General features: G+C 31.5%; 10 protein-coding genes across 10 annotated transcripts; 5 read left to right on the forward strand and 5 right to left on the reverse strand.

The window, feature by feature from the left end:
• Positions 1-515: 515 nt before the first annotated feature.
• Positions 516-4,370, forward strand: FG379_003708 (uncharacterized protein; the record flags this gene model as incomplete). Its single annotated transcript, XM_067329336.1, has 1 exon — positions 516-4,370. The coding sequence occupies one exon, from the start codon at positions 516-518 to the stop codon at positions 4,368-4,370; it is 3,855 nt and encodes a 1,284-aa protein (XP_067184021.1).
• A 221-nt stretch (positions 4,371-4,591) lies between these two features.
• On the forward strand, positions 4,592-6,928 carry FG379_003719 (uncharacterized protein; the record flags this gene model as incomplete). Its single annotated transcript, XM_067329347.1, has 1 exon — positions 4,592-6,928. One exon carries the CDS (start codon positions 4,592-4,594, stop codon positions 6,926-6,928), a length of 2,337 nt encoding a protein of 778 aa, XP_067184032.1.
• A 158-nt stretch (positions 6,929-7,086) lies between these two features.
• FG379_003723 (uncharacterized protein) lies at positions 7,087-7,389 on the reverse strand (the record flags this gene model as incomplete). Its single annotated transcript, XM_067329351.1, has 1 exon — positions 7,087-7,389. The coding sequence occupies one exon, from the start codon at positions 7,387-7,389 to the stop codon at positions 7,087-7,089; it is 303 nt and encodes a 100-aa protein (XP_067184036.1).
• Positions 7,390-8,073: 684 nt separating this feature from the next.
• On the reverse strand, positions 8,074-11,592 carry FG379_003643 (uncharacterized protein; the record flags this gene model as incomplete). The annotated part of the gene is made up of 1 exon (XM_067329271.1): positions 8,074-11,592. The coding sequence occupies one exon, from the start codon at positions 11,590-11,592 to the stop codon at positions 8,074-8,076; it is 3,519 nt and encodes a 1,172-aa protein (XP_067183956.1).
• An 821-nt stretch (positions 11,593-12,413) lies between these two features.
• Positions 12,414-13,151, forward strand: FG379_003644 (uncharacterized protein; the record flags this gene model as incomplete). Its single annotated transcript, XM_067329272.1, has 1 exon — positions 12,414-13,151. The coding sequence occupies one exon, from the start codon at positions 12,414-12,416 to the stop codon at positions 13,149-13,151; it is 738 nt and encodes a 245-aa protein (XP_067183957.1).
• Positions 13,152-13,308: 157 nt separating this feature from the next.
• Positions 13,309-17,304, reverse strand: FG379_003645 (uncharacterized protein; the record flags this gene model as incomplete). Its single annotated transcript, XM_067329273.1, has 1 exon — positions 13,309-17,304. The coding sequence occupies one exon, from the start codon at positions 17,302-17,304 to the stop codon at positions 13,309-13,311; it is 3,996 nt and encodes a 1,331-aa protein (XP_067183958.1).
• A 391-nt stretch (positions 17,305-17,695) lies between these two features.
• FG379_003646 (uncharacterized protein) lies at positions 17,696-19,717 on the forward strand (the record flags this gene model as incomplete). Its single annotated transcript, XM_067329274.1, has 1 exon — positions 17,696-19,717. One exon carries the CDS (start codon positions 17,696-17,698, stop codon positions 19,715-19,717), a length of 2,022 nt encoding a protein of 673 aa, XP_067183959.1.
• A 502-nt stretch (positions 19,718-20,219) lies between these two features.
• FG379_003647 (uncharacterized protein) lies at positions 20,220-21,663 on the reverse strand (the record flags this gene model as incomplete). Its single annotated transcript, XM_067329275.1, has 2 exons — positions 20,220-21,392; positions 21,511-21,663. 2 exons carry the CDS (start codon positions 21,661-21,663, stop codon positions 20,220-20,222), a joined length of 1,326 nt encoding a protein of 441 aa, XP_067183960.1.
• A 514-nt stretch (positions 21,664-22,177) lies between these two features.
• On the forward strand, positions 22,178-24,310 carry FG379_003648 (acetyl-coenzyme A synthetase; the record flags this gene model as incomplete). The annotated part of the gene is made up of 1 exon (XM_067329276.1): positions 22,178-24,310. One exon carries the CDS (start codon positions 22,178-22,180, stop codon positions 24,308-24,310), a length of 2,133 nt encoding a protein of 710 aa, XP_067183961.1.
• A 427-nt stretch (positions 24,311-24,737) lies between these two features.
• On the reverse strand, positions 24,738-26,105 carry FG379_003649 (uncharacterized protein; the record flags this gene model as incomplete). The annotated part of the gene is made up of 1 exon (XM_067329277.1): positions 24,738-26,105. One exon carries the CDS (start codon positions 26,103-26,105, stop codon positions 24,738-24,740), a length of 1,368 nt encoding a protein of 455 aa, XP_067183962.1.
• Between the last annotated feature and the right edge of the window lie 1,215 nt (positions 26,106-27,320).

The following is a 27,320-nucleotide window of genomic DNA, read 5'->3' on the forward strand; positions in this document are numbered from 1 at the left end:
ACTAGTTCAGTAGAAAAAATATCAAGCAATTATTCGCTTAAACAGTTTCCAAAAATACTACTACTTAAGTGCGTACACAAATGAACGTTTTTGATGAACAAATAATTTTAGTACATAAGCATAATTAAAGATAAATTTATTATGTAAGTAAAGAACTTTATTTACACCTTATTACTTTCCTTGTCACAATAAGTAGTTTGTAGTAAAATTAACGAAAAAAAATTTCAATTGATATAGAATTATACAAAAATAAAGACTAATATTTTTTTCAACCAAAATATATCTTTGAACAACTTTTTAACGAACCCTTCTAAAAAAATCTAGCATTAGTCCATTTTCTTTCTCTAATTTTCGTTGATACTTAAATAAGCTCAATTATTTTGATCTCTAAATTACCGCCAAGGCGCCATATCAGATCTATATGACTTTAAAATTATAGATTGTTGTAAACCTAAAGCTTATAAATTAAAAATAAAGTAATATTTATCACTAAATGCTTCTTTCTGGACGAATTAATGGTATCTAGGCATTCCGTAATTGGCAGGTTTGCTTTTTTGATTTTTTCTGCGCTTTTTTTTCTCATTAACAATGTTAATGGTATTGATGAGTTGGATGTTTTATTGTGTGGACCAAAAGGTAACCAATACTACGTTAGCTCGACTCCATTCATAACCAGAGGTGCATACTTATATGCGGACTTATTAATTAAGGCTGTTAAGGCTCCTTGGCCAGTTAGGCCAACTGGGGTTCCCTATACGCGAGACGAACTGAAATTGGCATTGGTGAAAAATGTGATATTAACCTCTCCTCTGAGGTTAAGATACATGGTTTCTCAACTTAATCCCCCAAGGGATATTGTATGGTCAATTTGGATGGATAAGCTTGTTAATTATCCAAAAGTCTTGAGTATAATAAATGATCTGCGTTTTAGTGTATTTTTGTGTGGTCCGGATATGTTGGATTCAAAAATAATACAAAAGTTTATTAGAAGAATAAATAAAAGGTATGCTCACTATTTCAATCCATATAAAGACAAAGTAGTTGTCGCAGCTTTGAAACTACATGGTATAAAGGATGAAGAAGTGAATAAAAAGTCTGAACTAATTGAAAGGCAGCTTGATTCAACTAAACAACCAACTGAAAAAACAGATATCAGAGTGAATGTTAACAGTGATCCGAAATTTTTATTGCCAAAGGTATTTTCTCCAGATTTAAGTGACTCATATGCGTCCCAAATTCCTATTGAAAAAAATGAAAATATTATTAGTAACAAACCGGTGATATTGTCAGACTCAGAGTTTGATGAATTCAGAGACGAAAAGTCTGTTGAAAGTGATTTCGATAAAACACCTTCATTTACTGATGAGAACTCAAATTCAGATTCTCAGAAACTTGAGAGTATCAAAGAAAACATTGAAATCCCAGAGTTGGATATAGTATCTGAAAGAATCGAGAGTAGGAAACTAGATAACAATATTGATGATATTAGAGTTTCAAGTATTAATAAAGATATGTTTGATAATGACATAAGTAGTTTTAACATTGTAGATCACACTGAATTGCCTGAATTGGAGGGCTTGAATATTGACAGAACTAGAGGTACTAAATTCGGGTGGAGCAAACAAAACAGTAAAGAAATTTCAATTCCTCCTATTGTTGACATTAACTCCTCAAACATATTAGAACCGACCAATATTCACGATAATATTTATTTGTTCAACAGTAAATCACCAATTAATAATGAAACTGGGATGCTTAAAAAATATATTTCAAATGAGACTTCATATGAAGGCTCGGCTAAAGAGTTAACTGGTGTGGTTGCTCCTACAAAATATGACTTCAATCTCTTTAGTATTGAAGGAATAGATAACAAAAATGTGACAGTTAATTTAGTTGATTCAAAAACTCTTGATTCTGAGATATTAAAGGAAGAAATACGCAACTATGAAGATGACTACGAAGATGAGGATGCTTATGACGATGAAGACGATATTGAAAACATGACAGATGAGGAATATTATAAATATCTTGATTATAAGTATCATACCCAAACAAACAAGGATGAAATGAGTAAATATGGCTCAACTTTTTCCCATGAAAAAAGTTTACCTTTAAAACAAAATTACCCTTTAGGAAAGCAAGAAAAGGCACCGAAAGCTTATCTACAAGATGTAAGCTCTGTTCTTAACGACTTATTTAATGCCGTTAATGAGGGAAAACTTTCTCCAAAAAATATATTATACGGGATTCCAGATGTTGATCTTAAGTTGAATACAAGATCAAAACCAATATCTTTCAATGATAGAGTTGTAAAGAAATGGAGAGCTCAGGAGGTGGATGGCGTGCTTAAAAGTATTCCAATATTTCATGTAGGTGATATTGAGCGTTTCAATAATGAAAATATGAGTAAAAACTCTAACCAAAAGAAAGAATTATCTTTAATCGAGGTTAATTTTGATTCCGCCCTAACTTCTCATGATAAGAATGAGGGAGGTTATAATTGGTTACAGAAAAACCTATATTTAACTAAAACAACTTCTGGATTCCAGGATATTCTTATTAAAGCAGCAATTAAAAGTCTTGAGATAATAACTTCCATTCAATGTTCTAGTATACTGGAAAAGTCTGTATCTTCTAAAGAGGTTAATGATTGTATTATTGCATATTTCGGTTCAATCAAGTACGCACAAAATAAAGTTTACGGTAGTATTACAAAAGATGAAGATGATACTATTCAAGGGTATGAGGTTATCGAAGCCATTAGAAATAAAAACCAGGTATTAAACCAAATGAATTTTCAACATTTACTTGATTTTGATGATTCAAGTCTTAAAAAAATATTCAACAAAAATATCGTTAGTAGTGAAACAAATGGTGCCGATGAGATTATCAAGAAACATCTTTTGGGTAGTGTTAATCTAAATACCTATAATTCTGCAAGTCAAGGGATTAATCCGTTAAAAGGGAATCAAATAAATATTTTTCGCAATTTAGATACTGAGGAAATAAATGAGAATGATGAAAGCTTTAGTTATGATGAAGACCATGTTAAAAATTGGTACTCAGGAGGTATATCAGCTGGTAAATCAGAAGTAAAAATGCATGATGAGGTTGACTTTGATAGCGATGAGACAGATAGACTGATTAAAGAACACCTTGTAAAAGGGGGAGGAGTTGATGAACAAAAAACTCATCCGGGTGTAAATGCTTCATACTCTGAAAATTCACTTTCATCTAACTTGGGACACGGAATTGTGAGGCCTAAAATCTATAAAAAACATAAAGATAGTATGTCAAATTTTGGAGTATCAACAAGTGAAGAGATCAAAGACGAAAATTCACTTAATATCACAAATAAGGATGATTATTCAAAAAAAATGAATTTATATTCTTTTCAAATGAACAATGACTATTTTAACATGAATTTGGATCCGGAATTTATCGATTCCGCTCTTGAAAAACTTGCTTACAACGTGACAGAAGTGTACAAGAAAGTCATCACCTCAACAAAAATTGTTTCAAAGGATTTGAACACTACAATTCATTTTTATGAGGATTTTATTGAGAAAATTAGACTTTGGGGAGCAATTGCTGGAGAAGCATTAAAGTTCACAGGAAGGAAATTATCATCAATTTTTGCTGGAGAAAAACAAAGGCTTTCATATCTTTATACTAGAGAGGAATTTTACGTGTACTATGCAATTATATACTACACGATTAATATTGTTAAAATATTTAAGATATTCAATGATCTAAGGGAAACATTAAATCAAGTTAAAGAATTATTGAAAGAAAGCTTCGATTCTAACATAGATTATAACTCTGTTATCAAACTATCTGATCGGTATATGAGACTTGAACGAGAATTCGATGAAAAGTACTACGGAAACGTAGATGTATTTTGTGGAACCATGTCTTTGGTAGAATGTTTAAAAATAATGAAAGATGATTTTTACAGGAGAAATGAAAAATATACTAATTTTATTTCAAGGAATTCTGAATTGAGAAAAGCTCTGGGACAAATATTTGAGCTTTTTGGTATAAATATTCATAAAATGGGTGAAATTGTTTTGGGAGAAGGAATAAGCAGAGAGGACGTTAGTAGATATTTACTTGTGAAAGAGTATATCGGATATAAATCTCATTTGATAACGAAAAAATCAAGCCCTGAGATATTTAATTCACAAATTCATGCAAACGAAAGAGACGCTAATATTATTATAACTGGTTTTCTGGAAAGACACGATTTAGAGTCAAAAGTTGGAAACAGTGGAAAAGTAATGTGGGTAGGCCCTTCTAAAAATGAATTTAACTCCCAATATAGTCTCGATTTAGAAACAAATGAGGATGATGAAGACCAAAACGATTAATTTCGATAATTCTTCTTAGAAAAATAAATTTTTTATTTAGGTGTTGGTATTTTTTCTCCTACCTTGTATCTTGCCTATAGAAAAATTGTTTACATGCAGTGCCCGCGTAGTTTTTATTTAGATCTACAAATGTTTCAAAGTCTACGTTTAAAAATAGATGAAGTGGGAATTCTGTTATAAACCAACCGGATAGTGTTTGGATGCTTTTTTGTGGAGTAAACATGTTCTCGAAAAAGCTCAGATTGGCATTTTTGTGGTTTTTCTTGACCACTGCATATGTGTTAAGTGAAAGGACTATTTCTATAGGCGAGCCTTCACTAGAATTATCACCGTTGATTAATGAAGAAAAACATGAAGGATCAGAAGAGGATATTTCAATGGATGAATCAAAACTTGAGAGCACTATTTCTGAAAAGAGTGAAGACGATGAGACAGCTTCAGGAGTAGAAGGTACTGTTAGTGAGCCCGAATCATCAATTATAGGTGATTCGACCAAACTTGATGAAACAGTTCATCATGAATCTTCTCCTTCTGAAGTTTCTAGTTTGTTGGGTGACTCAATAACACCACAACATGGTTTATCCAAAGGTGCCCCTGATCAATCTGATTTTACAAGTGAGTCGTCATTAATAGGGGGTTCAGAGTCAGAAGAAGTTGCGAGTGAGGCAAGCAGAAGTCGGGTTTCTAGCTTTTCTCCAAAGTCCCACGAAGAATCTTTGATGCTACTTGAAGATCCCAACTATACTGTAGAAGATGCATTTTTATTGTTGGAAAAACAAAGGAAAATTCAAAATGAAGCTTCGGGAAAGAAGCAATCACCATTTGTAACTCCTTTAACTTCAAAAGAAACAGGTTCTAGAACCAACTTAGGTAAACCTCTATTGAGCCGTTTAACTAGAGAAGCTTCACCTTTAGATTTTACATCAAAACATTCGATTTCAGAGCCTTCAGTTACGGAGCATTCATCCAAGAGTTTACCTGTTTCTGTTGGGCTGGCCGAAGTTTCTGTTGATAAAAGTCATAGAGACTCAGATTTAGGTGATGAAAAATTGGATTTAAAAGATCCTGATTATGATATTGATGTATCAACATTTGAAACTGATGTTGAGAATGAACCTACTAAGGAAGAATCTCAGAAAGATTCCTCAGAAAACTTTGAAAAGAGTGTACAACCAATAATGTATGAAAATGAGTCAGAAATTGAAAAAACAGCTTCCGCTTCTGAAGAGAAGTCGAGTGAATTTGTTCCTTTGCCTTTGACTCAACGAGAGGAGGTTTCGAGCAACCCTGAAGTTTCCGTTCCAAAAGTTTCTGACGGCCTTGAGATAGAAAACGAATTTTCTGAAGAAAATGAAGTAGAGTCCCCATTAATTGAACAACCAGCTGAAATTCTAAGCCATCAAACTGAGAGTACTTTAACTTCGGAAAATAGTACAATTGGTTCTTCCATAAATGAAGAAACTTCGGTATCTGATAATACTCTACAAAGGAGATTGTTGGAAAACAGTGGTGAAGATTTAGGAAGCGATGAACAGTCTCTTGAAAATGCACTTGGTAGTATTGGAGTGGATCACTTCTATGTTTCTGACAAGGATGCTACCATCGGTGAAAAGAAAAGTATAGGTGTTCAGACAGATGAATTTGTTGCGAAGGAGATATCACCCCCCAATTTAGAGGTTCAAAAGTATGATGAAAATGAACACAAATCCAATAAACTTAGGGGTATATTGTTACCTGTTTCTGAATTATTCCAAACTTGCTTGGGGTGTGCATCTCCTTGTCCATATAGAAGATTCATTGTTCAATCTGACAGAGTTTTAAAAAGTATCTCAAAGTTCGAAGCCAAAGCATTGGAACTTTACAATATTATTAAGAAAGCCCGTGAAATCACAATAAAGGAGGTTTCAGATATATTTAAGTTCCATGAAACCGCAATAAAGAGAAGAGCACTTTTATTTGTGCAAAAATATGCAAAAGGAATTAGGGTGTTGCTTTTTAAGATAGACTCTGCAAAAAAGACTGTATTTCTTGCATTAAAGACTAGAATTTTATTGCAATTACTTCCAACAAAAAATAGTAATGAGTATTCCCAAGAAGCATTGCAGAGATTCCATTCTAACATTGAGCTTGTTTCGAAAGAATACGATAATGTGAGAAGTGTGTTAAACAGTAAAACTATGAAATATGGTTTAATGAAATATCTTTCTTTGAACGAAAATGAATATTCAATAGAACCTATTAAAGTAGTTCTAGAAAGAGAGTTATTTTCATTCTCAAGCAAGATGCTAACGTTCCAAAAGTTCGTTTCTAGACATAGAAATTTGGCCCTTGCAGTTGCTGATTTAATGAAAAAAGCAGGTTACCCCGTTAAAAAGAGGTTCTTTATGATTGATAGGAAGGGTCTCACTAAAGAGCAACAAAGGTTGTATAAGAAGAAAGTAAATGAAGACAAAAAAATGATAAGATCCAAACTCAACAAAAGGGATTACAGAAACTTTAAGAAAGCTCAAGAGAAGAAATGGTCTGATTTTTCAAATAATGTTCAAAAAAGACAGTAAAATACAAATGACGTTTAACTATCATTTATATTGATGGAGTTCTATGAACTGTATTTATTGTCACTTTTTGTCCTAAATAAATGTATTTACTTATACAAAGAGTTACTCCTTATTTAGCTGTATAGCTGCATTACTAGGTTTAGATAATAAATACTTTTCTAAGAAATGTGTTCATTAGTTTTATATTGATTTGCCAATGAAGTAAACAATGTAAGTAATAATTTAACGGACATTATCGTTGTTATTGTAGAGTGAAGTAAATTTATTCCAGTCAATGTAATGTAAACTATGCTTTCGCGTTTACATTCGTTTTCACCCTTTAGAAGGAAGAATAGTATAGATATAAAAACTACTAATCCAAATGCTAAAATTATGCATTGAATTGATAACGTCACGACTGCTACCCCAATATATCTAACGAACTCCCTTTCTGTTCCATTCGGCATTAATCCAAGATACATAAATACGAATATTAATATAAAATCAATCCATATTACAACCTGTAAAATATCATTGTGACCATTTATCGTTAAAATTAATATCAACTTATGATTTGTTTTGTATTCTCACCTGTGTAAACCAAACTGAGTAGAAATCATTACATGTATTTGCCTAGGTACCTTATTAGAAATTAAATTCCGAAAAATGTTTTCAACTCACAATAAAAATGGGAATTATAAGACAAATTAAAGAAATAAATGAAGTTATTATGTGAATTATACCTATTCATCATTCAATTAGTTTTTTATTTATATAAAAAAAAGTATGAATCTTTTTATTAAACATACTCGCTATTTGGCACGTGAACTGTTCCGTATTTGTAAGTAATGGAGCAGGAGAGCCTCCAAATACTTTTCTTTTCCCTAAAACCATGAGTTTAGCAAATTCATATTATTGTATACTTGTTGTAAAACAAATTATCGACGGGTTTTATTAGTTTTAGAAATATGTAAATTCAATAAATCATATACCTAAATGATATAATTCTTTGTAGATCCACTTATGTTAATATGCATATGATGCATGTAAATTATGTGGATGGTGATACCGCCTTTATTAAGAAAACACTTAGTAGTTGAAATAAAAATTAAATGGAACTAAAAAGTGGAAGCAATAATAATGTATGTAATTACTCGCACAAAATTTCATTTTCTATTTCCATTATTGCTTTCAATAATAAATCTTGCGCCTCTAACATTCAAAATGTTTTTGTTTTTCTTTTTATTAAGTTTGTAATTAGTTACTAATTCGTCTTCCGAATCATAGTCATTTAAAATATCACTCTTATTTCCAATATTATTGATTTTGTTGTTCCTTGCTTTGGTTTTTTCAGAGATGTCATGACTATTATTGTTTTTCTTCTCCTTGAGTAGTTTGCTTTCTTGTCTTTTTTGTATATATTTTGATATATTTATATGATCAAAGTATTGGTGATTTTCATAAATACATTTATTACATGCATTATTTATTGATTTTAACAACATACGTAGTTTATCGGCGTTAACTATGTATTTCTCGCGTAAAGAAGCTTTTTCTGATTCGGAAATATCTTCTTTCATTTTCTCTTCTAAATTATGAAATCTTTGTTTAAGTAAATGAATTTGAGAAGAAGCCTCCTTTAATAACGCATTTTTGAGCTTTATATATTTTTCTCTCCTCATTAAATTAATAGATTCATCGGAGGACTTAATTTCACTTTTTTGGTTGTCTTTTTCCCAATCATCATAATCAATACCGAGTATATCAACCATATTCTTCTCATTTATTTCTTCGTCACTTAGGTATTCATAATCTTCTTCATCAGTCCAATACTCACTTACAACGTCATCAAAAAATACAGGATTGTAAATCTCATTGTTCTTCTTCTCAAGTCGAGTTTCCCCATCAACTCCGTCATCTTGTATTTCAGATAAAAATCCATATATTTTGTTTTTTCTTTCTTTTAACCCCTCTAGAGTAAATAATTGTCTGTATTGTCTTTCTTCTATTTGCTTCATATGTTTCAAATGAGCTTGTATTGCATCACCATCTAGTTCGTTATTATATTTATCATCGTCAATAAAATCAGAAAATCCAGAAATTTCGTCCCAATCAAGATCTTCATCATAATCATCCAAATCTTCTTCTTCCATTCCTCTTTTTAAAACTTGTATACCATCCTCATCACTTTCTTCTGCTTCATTCTCCAATAAATGTCCATATTTTTCCATCATCTTCTTTTTTAATTTCCTTCTGTTATTTCTAATTGTCATATATCTTTTGTAAGCCTCTTTTTTCTCTTTCATTACTTGTTGATCATATTCATCAGAATTTTCATCATCAGTGATTCTTTCTGAGTTCTCTCCAATAGAATCATCAAGATTTTCTTCTAAGTGGCTTTCCTCTCTTTCTTGCATACCTTCAAAAGGATCATCTGAAGCTTTTTCCAAATCTTCCTCCTCGATATCAATAACGTTATTTCCTTCATTGGTTTCATCTAATTCGCCTATAAATTTGGATTCCTCTTCATTTTCTGATACAGAAATGTTATTCTCCTTAGATATATTTGCGTTTTTGTCAGAACCTATTTCGTTGTTCAACATTTCAGAATTTTCGTCTTCACTTACATATTCAATATCAAGGGGTAAAAAGTTACTGATATTTTCAGATTCATATATTGAATTATCAGAGTTGTGTTTTATATTATCTTTTAATGAATTAGAAATAGGAACCTCACTATGTTCCTTAGTTTTCATATCTTTTATATTTGAATCATCTCCACTTTTTTTTGTTTTAGAAAAATCTGGATTTGGTATAAGCAAATTAATGTTAAACAAGTCTGACCAATATTTTAGTTTGTCTCCGTATAATTCCTTAGTTTCCGGATCAATTATTTTAAAATGATAAATCGCTAATTTCTCGGCTTGGTTTCTCATTTGAATCCACTTGATTCTAAGTTGCCCTTGTTCCCTTAGAGATAGGTCATTTGGTGGTTCTATTTCAATTCCTGCCTTATTTGTTCTATGACCACCTTTTTCAAATGAGGTACTTTTCATAGTCCAAAGAGGTCTTGGGCCGATATTTTTAAGCATAAACTTAAAGAGTTTAATTCTTGAGTCGGTTGTATCTTTCTCTTCTGCTTTCTCTTGGGACTTCTGAGCTACACTTGATTCAGTTTTTTTTTTCTCCCAAGGTCTTGCTCTATTTGAAATTTTTAATGAAGATAACTCTGACCATTTAACGTCAATTTCATTTGGTTCATCCTTTAAATAATCTTCATCTTTAAGATCTTGAGATGACGGATATTCTTCGTAATTATCTTCATCGTCGAATAAATCTTTATATAAGTTATTGACGTATTCTTTATCAGAAAAAGCTGCACTTTTTTCTACTAGATTCTTTTCATTCGAATTATTTATATCTTGATTAAATATTTCCATTGTTATGTCAGCTGAAGAATTAATAGCTGCATTCGCATAAATAAAGGAATTTATCTTTCCTTCTTCATCCCCTGTTTCTTGAACTAAGTAATATCTCATTTTTTTACCCTCTCTTCCAATTAATCCACAATGCTCTGCCATTCTACATAACCACCATAGTTTTTCTCTGGCTTTTTTCGAAATAACCCCATATTCTTTTCTAAATTCATAATCGTCAACACTTGTCCCACATCTACTAGCTTTATTCATTTCACCTATTTGTTTTTGTTGAGAATTTGCTATATACACCAGTCTGCTTAATACTACACGCCCATCCAAATCCTGTACTGTAAATGGCATCTTGTCGTCTTTTGGATCCAATAAAAGATCCGGATTAAATTCTTTTATTGTAGATACGGAAGGTATCTGACCGTTTAGTACAAAACAATCATGTACGTCTCTATTAAAGTCTTGTGTTAGGGTTGACATATAATTGTATTGTTCTATCCATTGTGAATAAAAAAATTCACATGATTCTTTATTTTCAATTACAATTGTTTCATCATCCAACCTCCTAACCACTTCAGACTTTAGTTCCATAAATCTAGATGGTAACCATTCATTAATACCTACTTCGCTATTATAATCTTCTTTTATAACAGGAAGCATTGCTTTCTCCAAGTCAGTTAAGTTTATCATATCATTTTCAACATCAGTTGTTCCATAATTGCTCAGATTATTATCGAAGTTATATTCATTATCACACCAACCCTGTGCATCGAAGGAATCAAACATATTCTTTAAATTATCTTGCGAATTAACCCTAGTATTTAAATTATCTTTTGAAACCACAATTTTGTCCATTTTTTTTAGCAGATTACTCATATCCACTATTTCTAAATCATTGTGTTTCTTTTCTTTCTTTCTGAGTTTAATATTATCTCTTACTCCTATTTTCTTGATTTTGATCATTTCTTTTTCCTCTTTCTCAGAAACTAAATTAGATTCACTCGTTTCATTCTTTTCCTTTAGGGAATTTATTAAAGTTCCCAAAACACTCACTCCAATTTTTTCACTTTCATTGCCAGGGCTTTTACAACTCAAATTCTCAACCTTCTTATTTTTTCTTTGATTGTATCTTTTATTTGAACGTTCTATAATTCCTTGACTTAAATCAATATTGTTTTCGGTACCATCACTTGTACATTCCATGTAATCATCCTCATCTTTTTGAAAATATGGTTTTAATAGTCTTTTTCCTCTCATAACTGATAAGTGTATTATGTAAATTTGTATTTAAACCACTTATGTCTTTCTTAAAAATATCGTATTCTCTATTTAACAATCATTCATTAGGTATATTTTAAATGTCATATCTTTACAATTTGTGCTTAATACCTACTTAAATAAAAATGAAAGTCATGATGAAAGTGTGTTTCAGAATAATTCACCACGAAGGTATGCTAACACTACAATAATTGTAATTTGGTTAATCTAATTACTATTTTGTGAATATTTTTATACTTGTTACCACTAAATTATTAATGCCACCTGGTAATTTGTGTGTTATAGGCGGTAGCCATAACTCTTAATATTTAATGAAAACAGATACGGACTGATGGTATAAGATAATAATCCACTGACTAATTAAACAATATAAGATCATTAAATACACAAAAAGACTCAATTTGGTTAAACACAATCAAAATGTTTCAATTATTTAAGTCTAATGATAAATTTTGAGTTTTTTACTCAGCAAATACAATAAATGTCCCCATTTGAAATTCATTCAAGATAAATGACAAAATTGTTGGCACCAGGTTTAGAGATTGTACTTAAATAATATAAATAAGGATACAATGTGATAAAATCCTAATAAAAAGGTATTCTTTTTTTAGATAACCAAATATAAAATAATATCTACCCACAATATTAATGTTTATATTGAAATTAACTGCCGCAAGAGGGAAGTTATTTTGCGTACCTAAGGCCTTGCTGAAGTCAAAATTTGTTAACTTGTTTCAAGAATATTAGAAGATACAAATCAAATAATAAGATAATTTTTTCAAAACTGCTTATCCAATAACATGATAAAAGAGGGAGATGGGTATGGTGGTGAAGGTTTTCATTTTGAACCATCAGAATACAACTCGGTTTTAATTTGGCTTCATGGAAAGGGGGATGACGCAGGAAGTTATACAAGTTTTATTCACTTTGCTCAAAAATTTCCTGAATTAAGCAAGACGAAAATAATTCTTCCAACCTCTGGGAAGGTGTTCCTAAGGAGACTCGGCACATTCGAAAATGCATGGTTCGATATGGAGAATTTCAGCATAGGATCTATGGAAGATATAGACGGAATTAACAATTCGGTATCTAGATTAACAAATATTGTTACATCAGAAATTAGTAAGGGAATAGATTCTAAAAAAATTTCGATGGGAGGCTTTTCCCAAGGGTCTGCAATGGCATTTCTTATTTCTTTAGCATCCAACAAATTTACCCTTGGGAGTTGTGTTGTTGTTGGAGGTTGGCTTCCTTTGGTAGAAAAGGGATTTATGCAGGGGAAAGAGAGCAAGATACCTTCTGAAAACTTTAACTTTGAGATAAGAGATGAAGTCAGGGAGAACGTTGATTTTCTTGTTCTCCATGGAGAAGCAGATCCTGTTGTCTTATATCAGTGGTCAATAATGTGCAAAGATTATATTCAAAGTAACTTTAATCTTAAAAATTTTGCGTACAAATCATATCCAGGAGTTGATCACACAATAAATGATGCAATGTTGTTGGATATTTTTAAATTTATTTCTAAAAAACTATCTTAGTAATAATGGCTTTTATTCAATTCATTGATTTTCTCATGTTCTTTAAGCTTTTTTTGAATATTAGTTTTCTATTGTTGTAAACTACCACATAATTAATTTATTTCAACTTATTTCCTTATCTTTAGTGAAAATTAATTATCACCTGGTTACAAATGTGTTACGCAGTGTTAATATTGCTATTAGTATTATAAAATAAAGTGTAGTAGCTCCCAATGATAGCTATATACACCCATATCACTATCATAGACAATAATAATGAATATCTAACAACGGTGGTGACTGGAATACTCCACAGTGAAACTCTTTTATCTTCAGTATCGAGTTCTTGTGTAAGTTTTATGTGCTGAAGAACAACTTGTTGAGCCGAACACGGAGGCATGAAGGAGAAAGCGTCCCAGAAAAGCCTCCAATGGTACATTTCAGTAATTTGATTTGAACTAGATGCCAACCATACAATTACAACTAGAGTAATGCAGAATGCAGCGAATATTGATAACAGTGTAAAACCAAATTCGTCAAAAAGCACATAATGAAATAAACTAGAACGAGTATTATGTTCGACAATGTCAACCATTTGTCCTTTAAATAAAAAAATGATAATAACAAATCCAATTACAAAATAAATAGTGTTGTATGGTTTAGAAGCAACTGCAAACCTTCTGTGCATTCTTTTCATTATAGCATGTCTTACCCTCAACCATTGGCAAAGTACAACATCAAATCTTCCAGGAGGAATGAAAAATATACTTTTAGATGCTGTACCATGCAAATTTACATTTGGATATTGGTTTTGTGAATGATCAATGGTTCCCATATTACATACTTGGTTTTTTTTAATGTTGTTGAAAATGCTTAAATTTATATCAGGGTATGCAAAGAGAAAATATTTTACTACTTGAATTCTTTGATTAAGGATAAAAATGATTAAACCAGGTGCTTTAAGAATAGCGAAAGAAAGAGACCAAATGTTTATAATTAGAGCAATTTCTGTTGAAATTGCAATGTTAGTATGCTTAACAATGAAATTATATGATTCATTGAATCTGTAAAATTCTCTAAAATTTCCAAAAATATAACGTTGTAAATTAGATGATATTGCAATTATGAATGCACATATTCCTATCAAAAGCGTAACCTTTGCATATTGTTCAGCAGAAATATGTTCTTTTTTAATAATGTCATTTTGAAATGTATTTCTTGAATCAGTTTGAGTCATATAAGAATGACTAGCATTAAACTCTTCACCGAATGTCCCATAGTTTGTTGCCTCATTTCTGTTATCTTCTTGTCTTACATTAATTTCATGATTGTTACCATATACTATGTTTTGGTCATTAACGTCATCATTATCCTCTAAATCCTTATTTAATTGGTTGTTTTCCCTTTCGGTAAATTCCTCCCTAATAAATGCAGAAGCTATATCTTGAATATCACTTCCCTTCAAAGTCAATATTTGATTTAATCTTAAAATTGCCCCAAGGAATATTAGAAATATTGTATACGAAACGTGTCTCACTCTTCCAACAGTAATTAACATTATAATACAATAAAGTAAAGAAATAAATTTCAGCACACCTATTAATTTGTATATTTTCCATTCTACTAATGTAAACGCTAGTTTTTCTGACTCTGAGTTTGAGGGAGTAGGGACAAAACCAAATGTATCAAGTCTACTTCTTGAGGAATATACAATTACAAAGGAGGTTATTAATATCCATATAATTAATATAATAAGTGATATGATAATAACAGTTGATTGAAAACTTTTCAATGTTGGATCGACTCTTCTTAGTGGGCAAGAGAATACTAAATCTAAAATTTGATTCCTTTTATAGTCTGTGTTTGTGCCTATTGATCCTTGACCGGTTAATTTCGAAGCAATTGTTCCAATCTCATATTTAGTTGTAAATTTACCCGAAATAGAGTTTGATGTAGATAACACTTTGGTATTGTTTAAATTATAAAAGTTTGATTTATCTATTTTATAAGGGCGTAACACATGATAAATTGTAGAGGACCATTCAGTACAAGGAACTAAATTCAATCCAAAAGAAGCTGAAATACTCAAGCTTGTCCCAATTGATTTTAACGCCATAGTTACATCTTTATTATCCAAAAATGGAAGACCTCCATTTGTATCCAACATAACGGAAACAATTTCAGTGGATTCTATTTGGCTTTCTGGGTCAAGTATTTGTCTAATAATTGTGTATAAAGGTTTGCACAAATTGGGATGCTTTGAAAATCCAACAAAATCTCTTGGAAGATTTAAAAGAACAAATTTCAATTCTTCCACCTCAATTATATTATTTAATCTTCTTTCACATATCCATTCATGAATAACACTTGGTTTTCTAAGAGAAACTTCAATAATTATGTAATTTGTTCTAATTCTAGCAGAATAACTTATGGCCAATTTCAAAGCCGACTTATAATCATTTGTATTTGATAGCCTTGAATCGATAAGTATGTCCAATATTTCTCTTGCTACGGTGAGTTGGCCCGTGTACAAGGCAAATGTAAGAGCATTATATCCATCTCTAGATGTCCTATGGAGCAACAGTGCTTTCGAATCCCCAAGCAAATTAACCATCGCTTTAATTATAGATGCAGTAGGATTTCCACCTCTTTTAATTAATTCAAATAGATATGAAGAATGATCAAGAGGATTTGAAAGCATTAAAAATTTAGCAAGTAATATCTGTCTTCTATCAGAAATAAATGTAACAGGGGTTTCCAAATCAATACCCTCTTCTAAAACTATAATTTTAAGGTCTGGAATAATTGTACTATTTGAAGAGCTTCCACTAGATAATCTTCTTAATCTGATTATATCATTTGAAAGTAAGAAAGCAGAGTTTTGATTTAAAATAGCTCCACTAAGAAGATAGTCAACTGGACCCCTGAATGATTTATCTAAAATATGAGGATTACAACTTGTATATCCTTCGTACTTATATATAGATGCATTTTTATAGAACTCCAGAACATCCTCAAGTAAATTATACATTTCCCTTGTCGTTACAATATTAACAATGGTTTTACCCTCTTCATTTCTGAGATCACAGAGACTTGTATCATTTCTATCGAATTCAATTCTGAACAACATTTGTATGGTATTTTCTTTAAGTTGAAGTACAGAGAAGATGTCCAAAAGCCTTCTAACATGATATGCAGGACGTGAAATATGACTTTTGTAGTCAGATAAAGGATAAAAACTTAAATAATTACTTCTAAATGTTTCATCTTTAATTAATGCTGAAATAATATCGGGATGATTATTATTTATTGCAACTGAAAGAGGATCTCTTTTCTTATTGTCAAGCATGATTTGATTTGCACCTCTTTTTAGTAATAATTTAACGATTACAAGTATGTTATTTTTTGAAGCAAGGAGAAGGGGAGTGACACCTGAAAAGTCTGATATATTAGGATCTGCTCCTGCATTTAACAAAGAAGCCACTAAGTTTTCATCCTCCATTAAAACCGCATGATAAAGAGCTGTTCTTCCCATTGAATCAACTTCGTTTATAAAATCGAATTTATCAACATTAACTTTTTCTATATCAACATCACCGTTTTTTTGTTCACTGATAACACCCGTTTTTTTAACGTGTAGAGCGTACTTTTGTCTTTCTGCTAACTCCAATAGTACTTTAACAGCTTCAAAGTTTCTATATATTATTGCCAATATCAATGGAGTGTAGCCATTCATTTGGGACTTGGCAAAGTTTAAACCTTTTGAAGAGAGAATTTGCATCATAATGCTGCTTCTTGGAAGGGAGTTTCTCGCCAAAATAGTTAGTGGAGTCTCACCACCCCATCCCGGAGCATTTTCATACAAACTAGAAAGTGAGTGGGTATCAAAAAGTCCACAATCAGTGATGTTTTTTAGGCTATATTCATCCATTTCAATAAACCTCTCCATTGCACCAATATCAACATTAGCTACGGCATTTAACATTCTGTCTATTCTAAGGGTAAATTCCATGCAACTACTATGATTTCCATCTGCAAACCTTCTCCACAAACCAAGTTTATCCGTTGAGTACTCTGAAATAGAAGATTCATCTTTGGAAAAATCTGCTTCTGAGTACCCAAGGCAATTTACAATTTGGACCAATAATACGCCACACACAAAAATTGAATACATTTATATACAAATAATTTTTCGCATCATAAAATCATTTGCGTGTTTATAGTTAAATCCACTTTTTTGTTATTTATTACTAAAAGAATATTTTTTGTGAATGAAAATTTATCTAAAGCAACAGCTTGAAAGAAAAATAGAAATCTTAACTTTAAAAATATTTTGTTATTGCTGTAAGTTGGAAAAACGGAAGAGAAGTTACCTATAGTCTTACCGCCGTTTATTTCTTTTTGACCGGTAGAAACCTTTGCACAGTTACGTGGGGAAATTTGGCGCACATGCATTTTTTTATAATTTTATGAGTGCATGTAAAATAAATGTTAAAAATTATAAGGGGAGAAGGGTTAATAAAAAAGTAAAACAAAGGGTTGTAAAAGTAATTAATACTGTAAATATGGATATAAACACAAGTCATATGATTTTCGCACCTCTTGTCATGAAATTTGGATTGAATTTAATTAATTCAAAGAAAAATTATAGTTTAAATTTAAAAAATGTTTTTTTAAATAAAAAGACAAGGGCCATAAATTTTAAATTAAAAAACATTTGGGGAATTAATAGAAATGCTCATTGTTGTGGGATTGTTGGATATATTGGTACAGGTGATGCACAAAAGGTGTTAATGGATGGGATAGAAATACTGCAAAATAGGGGGTATGATTCGTGTGGTATGAGTACAATAGATGAGAATGGGAAGATGATAACAACAAAGTATTCTTCAAAAGATTCAGGAGATTCAATTGAGAGGTTGAAAAGAGACTCTACACCAATTCATGGGAATCATCATATCGGAATTGCACACACAAGGTGGGCTACACATGGTGGTAAAACAGATTTTAATGCTCATCCACACCAAGACTATAAACAAAGAATAAGTATAGTCCATAACGGCACAATTGACAACTATTCAAGCTTAAAATCAGAGTTGTTAGAAAAAGGGATAACATTTCATTCAGAAACAGACACAGAAGTGATAGCGAATTTAATAGGAAGCTATTTGGATGAAGGGTATGAATTTAAGGAGGCAGTTCAAATGGCACTAAGTAAACTACAGGGAACATGGGGAATAGCAATTCTTCATAAAGACTATAAAGACAAGATGATTTTGGCTAGACACGGTTCACCTTTGTTGGTGGGAGTTCAATCTGGTCACATATATGTAGCCTCTGAAACATCAGCATTGGCAAATTACACAAATCAATATGTAGCACTTAAAGATGGTGAAATAGCAGTCCTATCTCATGATGGTATTGACCAATTAATAACTCCTTCTCGTTTGTTAACAATAGATCACGAGAAGGTTACATCATCACCATCTCCATTTAAGCATTGGACTTTAAAAGAAATATATGACCAACCTCATGCACTGGCTAGATCATTAAATTTTGGTGGAAGAATATCACCGTATAATAATATGGTCAAACTTGGTGGATTAGATCAGAGATTGGATGAATTAATAAATGTTGAAAATATAGTATTACTTGGTTGTGGAACAAGTTATCATGCTTCACTGTTTGCACAATTGTTAATGGAACATATAAGTGGTTTTAATACAGTTATGGCAAAAGATGCCTCTGAGATATTGATAACTGGATTTCCAAAAGAAAATGCTGCTGCTATAGCTATCTCTCAAAGTGGTGAAACAGCAGATACAGTTAAAGCTATTTCAATAGCGGATAGGTTGGGAATTCCAAAAATATCAGTTGTAAACGTTGTAGGTTCGATGTTAGCACGAGTTACTGGTTGCGGTGTTTATTTAAATGCCGGAAGAGAAGTAGCAGTTGCTTCAACAAAGGCATTTTCAACACAAGTTCTTGTTCTTTCACTCATAGCAGCGTGGTTTGCACAAAAGAGAGAATCAATAGTTTCTCAAAAATGTCAGGATTTGTTGGAGGCAATACACAGAGTTCCTATAAGTGTAGGCGTATCCTTACAAGTTAAGGAACAATGTGAAAGGATAGCGAAATCAATAAAAGATCAAAAATCTATTTTCGTATTAGGTAAAGGTTATGGCTATCCAGTTGCATTAGAGGGAGCACTAAAAATAAAGGAAGTATCGTATATACATTCTGAAGGTTATTCTGCTGGAGCATTAAAACATGGACCATTTGCACTTATTGATGAACATGAAAGTACTCCAGTAATTCTAATAATGCTTTCAGACGAACATTCACCAATGATGTCTAATGTTGCTCAGCAAGTTAAGGCAAGAGGAGCAAGTTTAATATGTATAACTGATGATCCAAGCTTATGTAGTGACATTGAATGCGAAACTATAGTAATACCGTCTAATGGTCCCCTAACAGCCCTTAACGCCGTAATACCATTGCAGTTAATAGCTTACTATTTAGCAGTCAACAAAGGAATAGATCCAGACAAACCGCGTGGATTAGCAAAAGCAGTAACAGTTCTTTAAAGAATGAATGTAAATTAGATAAATAATTATTATGGTTTAGCAATAGAATATAAAACTGATATTTAGAGTTTGGTTTATTAAAAGGAAAAGTAAAATGGTAAATAATATTTAAAGTGTTAATATCTCCTTAATTAAAATAATAAATAGATGATTCCAATTAATTAGCGAGTTTGTATATCAACAATGAGTAATATAGGTACCAAGTTATTTGAATTAATATTCAAACTCAGATACAATTTCGGATTGTGTAAATATGATAATTGTGGAAAGAGTGGAGATAATTGATGTTTATTAATGAAGATGAAATACCTTTGACAGTGAATAAAATATTAATTCTTTGAAGTTTAATTAATTTATTTATTCTGATTTTATTTTTGAATGAACGGAATGATTCTTCTTAAGGAATACCAATACAATGCCGATATTTGCAAGGAGGAATAGAATGCTTGAATGGAATAGCTACAGGTAATTAAGGTTAGATATTCAATAGAAATTAAGTTAATTAAATAATATGAAAAAGCAATGCCAATTGTAAACTTACACTCAAAAAATATGGTTGTCCAAGCATTTCAATATTATAAGCAAAGTAGAGCCAAGAAATCTTAGTAACAATCCACACTCCTAACGAAATAGAAATAGGGACAAGAGATGTGCTGGCAGAGTGTATAATTCCTTTAGATTCATCGATTTGTGCAAGATTGTTGGTAAGATATACTCTCAATGCAAGAGGGAGGAGTATAAACCACCACAAGAAATATTGAGAGGTACAAACTTTATTGAACGCCACAAAGATTACAGTTTGACAAAAAATAGCCATAATACATTCACCGTCTTTAACTAAAGAAATACCTGAAAGAACAACCAAAAACATTTGTGGGATAGATGCAATGTAGGGAAGTACTTTATAGACAAAATTTGATGCAAGAGCTTCCTTTGCTGAATACATCGTTAGATAGAAAAGGTAAAAAAATACTGAAAAATTGTGTCTATGATCCTTTCTGATAGCATGGTAGAGATAAGTTTCATAAAGGAATTCCCAACCATAAATATAATAAAAGAATGAAATAAGGGACACAATAGTTGTGAAACTAACAAACCCAAATATTATCTGGTCAATGTTGAGGTTCGTGAATATTCTTATTGGAAAATTAATAATGTATTTAATAAAAGAACAATCTTTTTTGAGGTAGTTTGAATTAATAAAGAAAAGGAAAGGGAAACCATATATTACTGGATAAAGCTTAAAGTGTACTGATAAACCAAAAAAAAACCCAGATATTACAATATTTGTTTTGTTGTTAAAATTATCGTATTTTGCTTTCATTAAAAAGTATATAGTAACCAATACTAATATAGATGGAATTACATCTGCACTTCCTCTAGCAGCAATAACAACTGGAAATGGGTTCAATAACCAGGTAGATATTAAAAATCTCCTTAAAGTAATGCTTCCTTTAAGTTTAAGATCATTATCCACATCCAAAAGTATTAAAAGCCATTCAAGTATTTTACCAGAAAGAATATTAACAGCACAGAAAAGGAGTTTAGAAAGTATTTCCATCTTGAAAATAATATTGATTGATGCAACATAAGCTAATAATGGGGTGTATCTGTATGTGTGCCTTGAATATGGAGATTTTCCCTGAAGAACAGCTTTTGCTGCATCCGTAAATACCTATACAAAAAGTAAAATATGGAGTGTTAAATTAAAATTTATTATAATGGCAAAAATAACGAAATATTAAACATGAAAAAATAAAAAATAACATGATCTCATTCGCAATCCTACTTACCATATAATCAATATCTGTGAATTTTACTGAAACATTAAGTTTATCTTGAAGTAATCCATAACAAAGCACCAAAAGGTGCAAACAAGTCGTTGAGAGATAAACATGATCAACGACACACCTGAATACCTTTCCTATTTTTGTTTCACACCACATCTAGACCTTTTTATATACCTTATCAATGTTTAAGGTGGGGTTTGATTCTCAAGCAGCTATGCAAATAATAATCTGATGTTCTACGATACCGCCCATATTTAGGCGGTTAAACAAGAGACACTACGAGAAAATGCGATAATTTTTTTTAATAAAAAAAAGTGGAAAAGCTAAATTGAGGGAAAAAAAGAGAGCGAAATTAAGAATCGAGTGTGAGAAGTTTAAAATAAAGTCAGTAATAGATTACGTGGATGAGGTGAACAAGATTTCGTTCTTTTGTTTTAATACTTATACATAATTTAATATAGTCATAAACTGTGAAGCAATAAAAACAGCTATTAAAGTAACTATTATCGTGACGATTCTCAAACCTTGGTTTATTTACAAAGTCAAATTTGGCCAGGAATAGATAATATTTTGTTTGGATATTCTTTTTACAAATAGTTAATAAAGTGAGAAACATTTTGACGAACTTTTTTATATATTTCCCTTGGGTAAAATCATATAAGGAATAAAAATGACGTACAAAAGTCCAAATTCAAATTCTAGAGCAAATAGTGGAAGTTTGATGACTCATCAAAATGCTGATTCAATAAATAATGATTATGATTCATCCGCATTGATGGAAAATATTGATACGGTTGAGAGTTTGGGTAAATCATTACCTTTTGATGAGAAATATGAATGTAAAAAATCAGAAGTAGATAAACCATATAGAATAAGGGATATGAAGGAATATTTAGAAATGCACTCTAGAAGTATTCAGAATCCCGATGAATTTTGGGGTGAAATTGCAAGAAAAGAGTTAAGATGGCTTAGAGACTTTACAAAAACAAGAGGCACAGGACCAACATTTCAAGACCGTTTGCCATGGTTTTTAAATGGGAAATTAAATGTATGTGACAATTGTGTTGATAGATGGGTAGAAAAACAACCGGAATCAATAGCAATAATTTGGGAAGGAGAAGACCCGTCAAATGTAAGAAAAATAACTTATATTGAATTGTTCAGAAATGTTTGTAGAATGGCAAATGTACTTAAAAGGTTTGGTATTTCAAAAGGAGATACTGTAGGTATATATATGCCAATGATACCAGAGACAATATATACAATGCTCGCATGTGCAAGAATAGGAGCAGTACACATGGTGGTTTTTGCAGGTTTTGCAGCACAAAATCTTTTAGATAGATTAATTAATGCAAAATGTAAGATTGTAGTTACGGCAGATCAGGGAACTAGGGGCAAGAAGATAATTAACTTAAAAGATATAGTGGATGAAGCACTTAAAAACTTACCAAGTATAAAAAGTTGCATAGTGTTTAGACATTTGAATTCTCCAATAAATGTGGTTGAGGGTAGAGATTACGATGGACATGCATTACTTAGGGCAGAAAAGCCATATTGTCCATTAGAAGATATGGATAGTGAGGATCCATTATTTTATTTATATACGTCTGGAAGTACGGGCACTCCAAAAGGAGTTCAACACTCAACTGCAGGTTACTTACTATATGCAACAGTTACACTTAAATACTTATTTAATACTCATATTGGTGATATATTTGGTTGTGTTGGTGATATTGGCTGGATAACTGGTCATTCTTATTTGGTATATGGTCCATTATCAAATGGCCTCACAACTTTGGTTTTCGAAGGAATACCAACACATCCAGATCCAGGTAGATATTGGGATATGATTGAGAGGCATAAAATAACTCACTTTTATACAGCTCCCACAGCAATAAGAACGTTAAAGAAGTTTGGTGATGAATATGTTAATAAATATGACAGATCGTCACTAAGAGTCCTAGGTTCTGTAGGTGAGCCTATAAACCCGTCAGCTTGGCGTTGGTACTATAAGGTAGTAGGGGAGGAAAGATGTTCAATAGTGGATACTTATTGGCAAACTGAAACAGGAGGTATAGTAATTGCACCGATTCCAGGTTGCATACCAATGAAGCCAGGCTCAGCTACACTACCATTTTTTGGTATAGAACCCGCTATACTTAACCCAGATACGGGAGTAGAAGTGAATGGTCCCGGGTCTGGAGTACTTTGTATCAAAGATTCTTGGCCAGGCATGTTTAGAGGAATATTTGGAGCTCATTTTTTGCATGAGGATTTATACACGAATCCGTTTCCGGGATACTATTTTACGGGTGATGGTGCTCTTAGAGATAATGATGGTTATTATTGGATAACTGGAAGAATTGATGATACCATTAATGTTTCAGGACACAGACTTAGTTCAAAAGAGATTGAGGATGCTTTAACAAGCCATGAAGCCGTATCTGAAGCTGCTGCTGTAGCAATACAACATGATGTTAAAGGTAATGCCCTTGTTTGTTTTGTAGTCCTAAGAAACATAACATGCGGCTTCACTATTGACAATTCAAAACAACAGCCACTTGAGTCTGAATTAAGACTTTGTGTAAGAAAACAGATAGGTCCAGTAGCATCTCCAGATCACATATTAATTGTTGAGAATATACCTAAAACAAGGAGTGGTAAAGTTGTCCGTCGTTTACTCAGAAAAATAGCTACTGGTTCTAATAATTATGGGGACATTTCAACTGTTGCAAATCCTGAGTGCATTAAATCTATCGAATCTTCTTGGTTTCAGTACCTTAAAAGGGAGAAAAGTAAATAAGCAAATTATTATTTATGGCATTTTGTATTTTCAATATATAATACATTTTTTTAGGGGAAAAACTTTTTTTCTGTTGTTACAAGAAGCTTAAATTTATTAGCATAGGATGACCAAGAATTTATATCCTATTGGTATTAACTTTGTTCTCTAATACAACTAAGCAATGTGTGAACAATACCATTATTTTCTGTTCATTTTTCTCGTGTTTTAAGACTCATTTATTATGTTAAGTGTTGTTTGTATATCAGTGATTCTAAACTTACATCCTTGTTATACAGCTTTGTACCTACTAAACCGGATATCGTTCATCTGTAGACTGAAAACATTCCTTTATCAGGTTAAAGACGTAACAATGCGAAACTAAATATAATAATTAAATTAGAATTAATATTAGAATATATCCTAATGATTTAACAACAAAATATTATCATCTCATTGCCTGTGCATATGGCACAGACAATGCAGCTAAATTTTTTGGACCTTTGGGCCTTCCTGATGGAAATATTTGCCAAAATCTTAGTGTTTCATCGCCTGCACCTGTAACTATTGTTTTTCCATCAGGAGACACGGCTAAATATAAGACTCTATATGTATGACCAGTCAATGTGGCTATTTTTTGCATAGATGGCCATTTCCACAATATAACCTGATTTAAACTATAACCATGAGTGGAAACCAATTCATTTACATTTCCACTCCAAGCGATATTACAAACTTGTGATCCAGTATCTACTGCCATTACACATGAATTAGTTATTGTATTCCATATACGAATGTGTCTATCTGCAGTACCACCACCAGATGCTAGCAATCCTGATTGATGTGGATTCCAAGATAGTGCTTTAACGGCTGCAGTATGATCATGAAATTGGCAAACAGGAGTATCATAACCTTGTGACCATATAAATAATTTATTATCATTACCTCCTGTAGCCAGTTGTAATTCATTTGGACTCCACTTAACACCGCATACTTCTTGTTTATGTCCAATCCATCTATTACACCAATGCTCCTGTTCTCTTACATCTCTTAACAATACGACATGATCCCTTCCTCCCGTTGCTAATAATGGCCCACACCAATCCATAGCTCCTATTCTAGCTCTATGACCATTCAATGTACGAACTTTTTTCTGTTCATTTACATCCCATATTTGTACTGAGCCTTGTCTCGTTCCTACCGCAAGATGACTACCTTGCTGTGTCCAAGAAACACTTGTGACTATATCTTGTTCTTGTAAATTCAACAAGTTTGTTACTTTGCATGTAGAAGCGCTCCACAAATATACTGATGAAGTCAATCCAACCGCTAGTATATTTGTTGAACTCCAGTCTACCAAATTTAAGTAAAAATCATCCTGTAGATTAGGCGCATCCAATACCTTATACGGACTTTTTGGTATTTTTCTTGAAACTGTATTCATTCCCATTGTTGTGGAGGATAACCAAACTGGATCCATTGATATTGATCTTAAAGGTACTGTTGCAAATGGATCGTATACCTCACATTGATTTTTGATCGGAAATGTATTTTCATCGTCATATTTGTTTAGACCATTTAATCTTCTTTTGTCTTGGGTGCCTAATATTTGTGGACCTGTTCTTAACTTTAACATTGCTGGGTAATCATTTTCTGTTGTGTTCAATATTTCGGTTGCTAATAAATCATTGTAAACAGATACTGGGTTGTTGAACGATCTATTTGTTGTGTCTAAATTGCCTTTTCCGAACCTTGAGTATTTTTCATATATGTAATTATTACTCATAGATAACAATATATTGTCTTGCTGATTCATTTATTTATAAACTTTATTAAATTAAATCTACATATATTTAAATGTTATTTACTGGCTTTGTTACTTTAATGTATTGACAAAACATAAAACCTTATACGAATTATACTATATAGATAATGATTATTTAAATTATAAAAATCTTATTTAGTTTTATCTGTTTATATACTACTTTAAATCACCGCAAATTAGTTTATACCCATAACTTAATTCATTTCAAAGGCATTCGATTCGATTTACTGATTACTACATTTGGAGCTTCCTTTAATACCCCGTGTGTGTTCTAAATGCTTTATTGTATAAACTTTCCCGTAACAATACTTGCTAATAAAAAATAAAACAGTATTTGTAAGAAATAACTTTAATCAGTTTCTGTAATCACCCATTATTTTACCTCACCCTTTTTCTTTTCCCTAATAGATTATTAATTTTAAAACTCTAATTAATTTTGACCACTTTTGACTTTTTTACATGTCTAACATTTTTTTTGTCTTTCTTAGAGGGCCCAGACGTATATGTCTTTGTCAGAATTGTACATTTACAAGCATTATTTCAGAAATTGAGTCAAAAAATGGACTTGTTGAAAAAATTACAAGTACTTTACCGACTACTTTCTATAGAATCTTAATTAATACAATAATTTACTTTAAATTTTACAGTAAAATTTTGCTTTTTTCTCACATTTAGTGATGATTTAAAACATTTTTCAACAACAAAATTGTGTGCGATTTTTGTGTCTACTTAAATGTAATTACCGTTTAAATCATTAAGAAATTGCATGTGGTCAACATATAACTTTAATTTCGATTGAAAATATCCAGACAACGGTATTGATAATAATGCATTTTTTATCTTATTAGAGAAATTAGCACGGTAGGAAAAAAATCTATATTCAAAGGCTAGAGTTAAAACTCAATTTTTTGATATAATTTAATGTAGAAAATCGTATCCTCTTCTATAGATACAGCTAAAAACTATAATTTAACAAACAAAATAAAGTAATAATTATTATTGTCACTAGGATTGGTTTTTTTTTCTTGTATTTTTAACCCATACCTATATGATTTTTTTTATACTTGTGAAATGATTATATTTTCAGGCGGGATATCTGGACAGCTAGGCCTTAAAGAGATGCAATTTTAGGCGTATTAAATTTCGAATTATTAAGCTTGATGCATCTTGGTGTGAATAGACAGTATTGCGTGCATTTAATAAATA

The sequence above is a fragment of the Cryptosporidium bovis genome, assembly GCF_009768925.1.
Source record: "Cryptosporidium bovis isolate 45015 chromosome Unknown contig_9, whole genome shotgun sequence".
NCBI classification, from domain to species: Eukaryota; Apicomplexa; class Conoidasida; order Eucoccidiorida; family Cryptosporidiidae; genus Cryptosporidium; species Cryptosporidium bovis.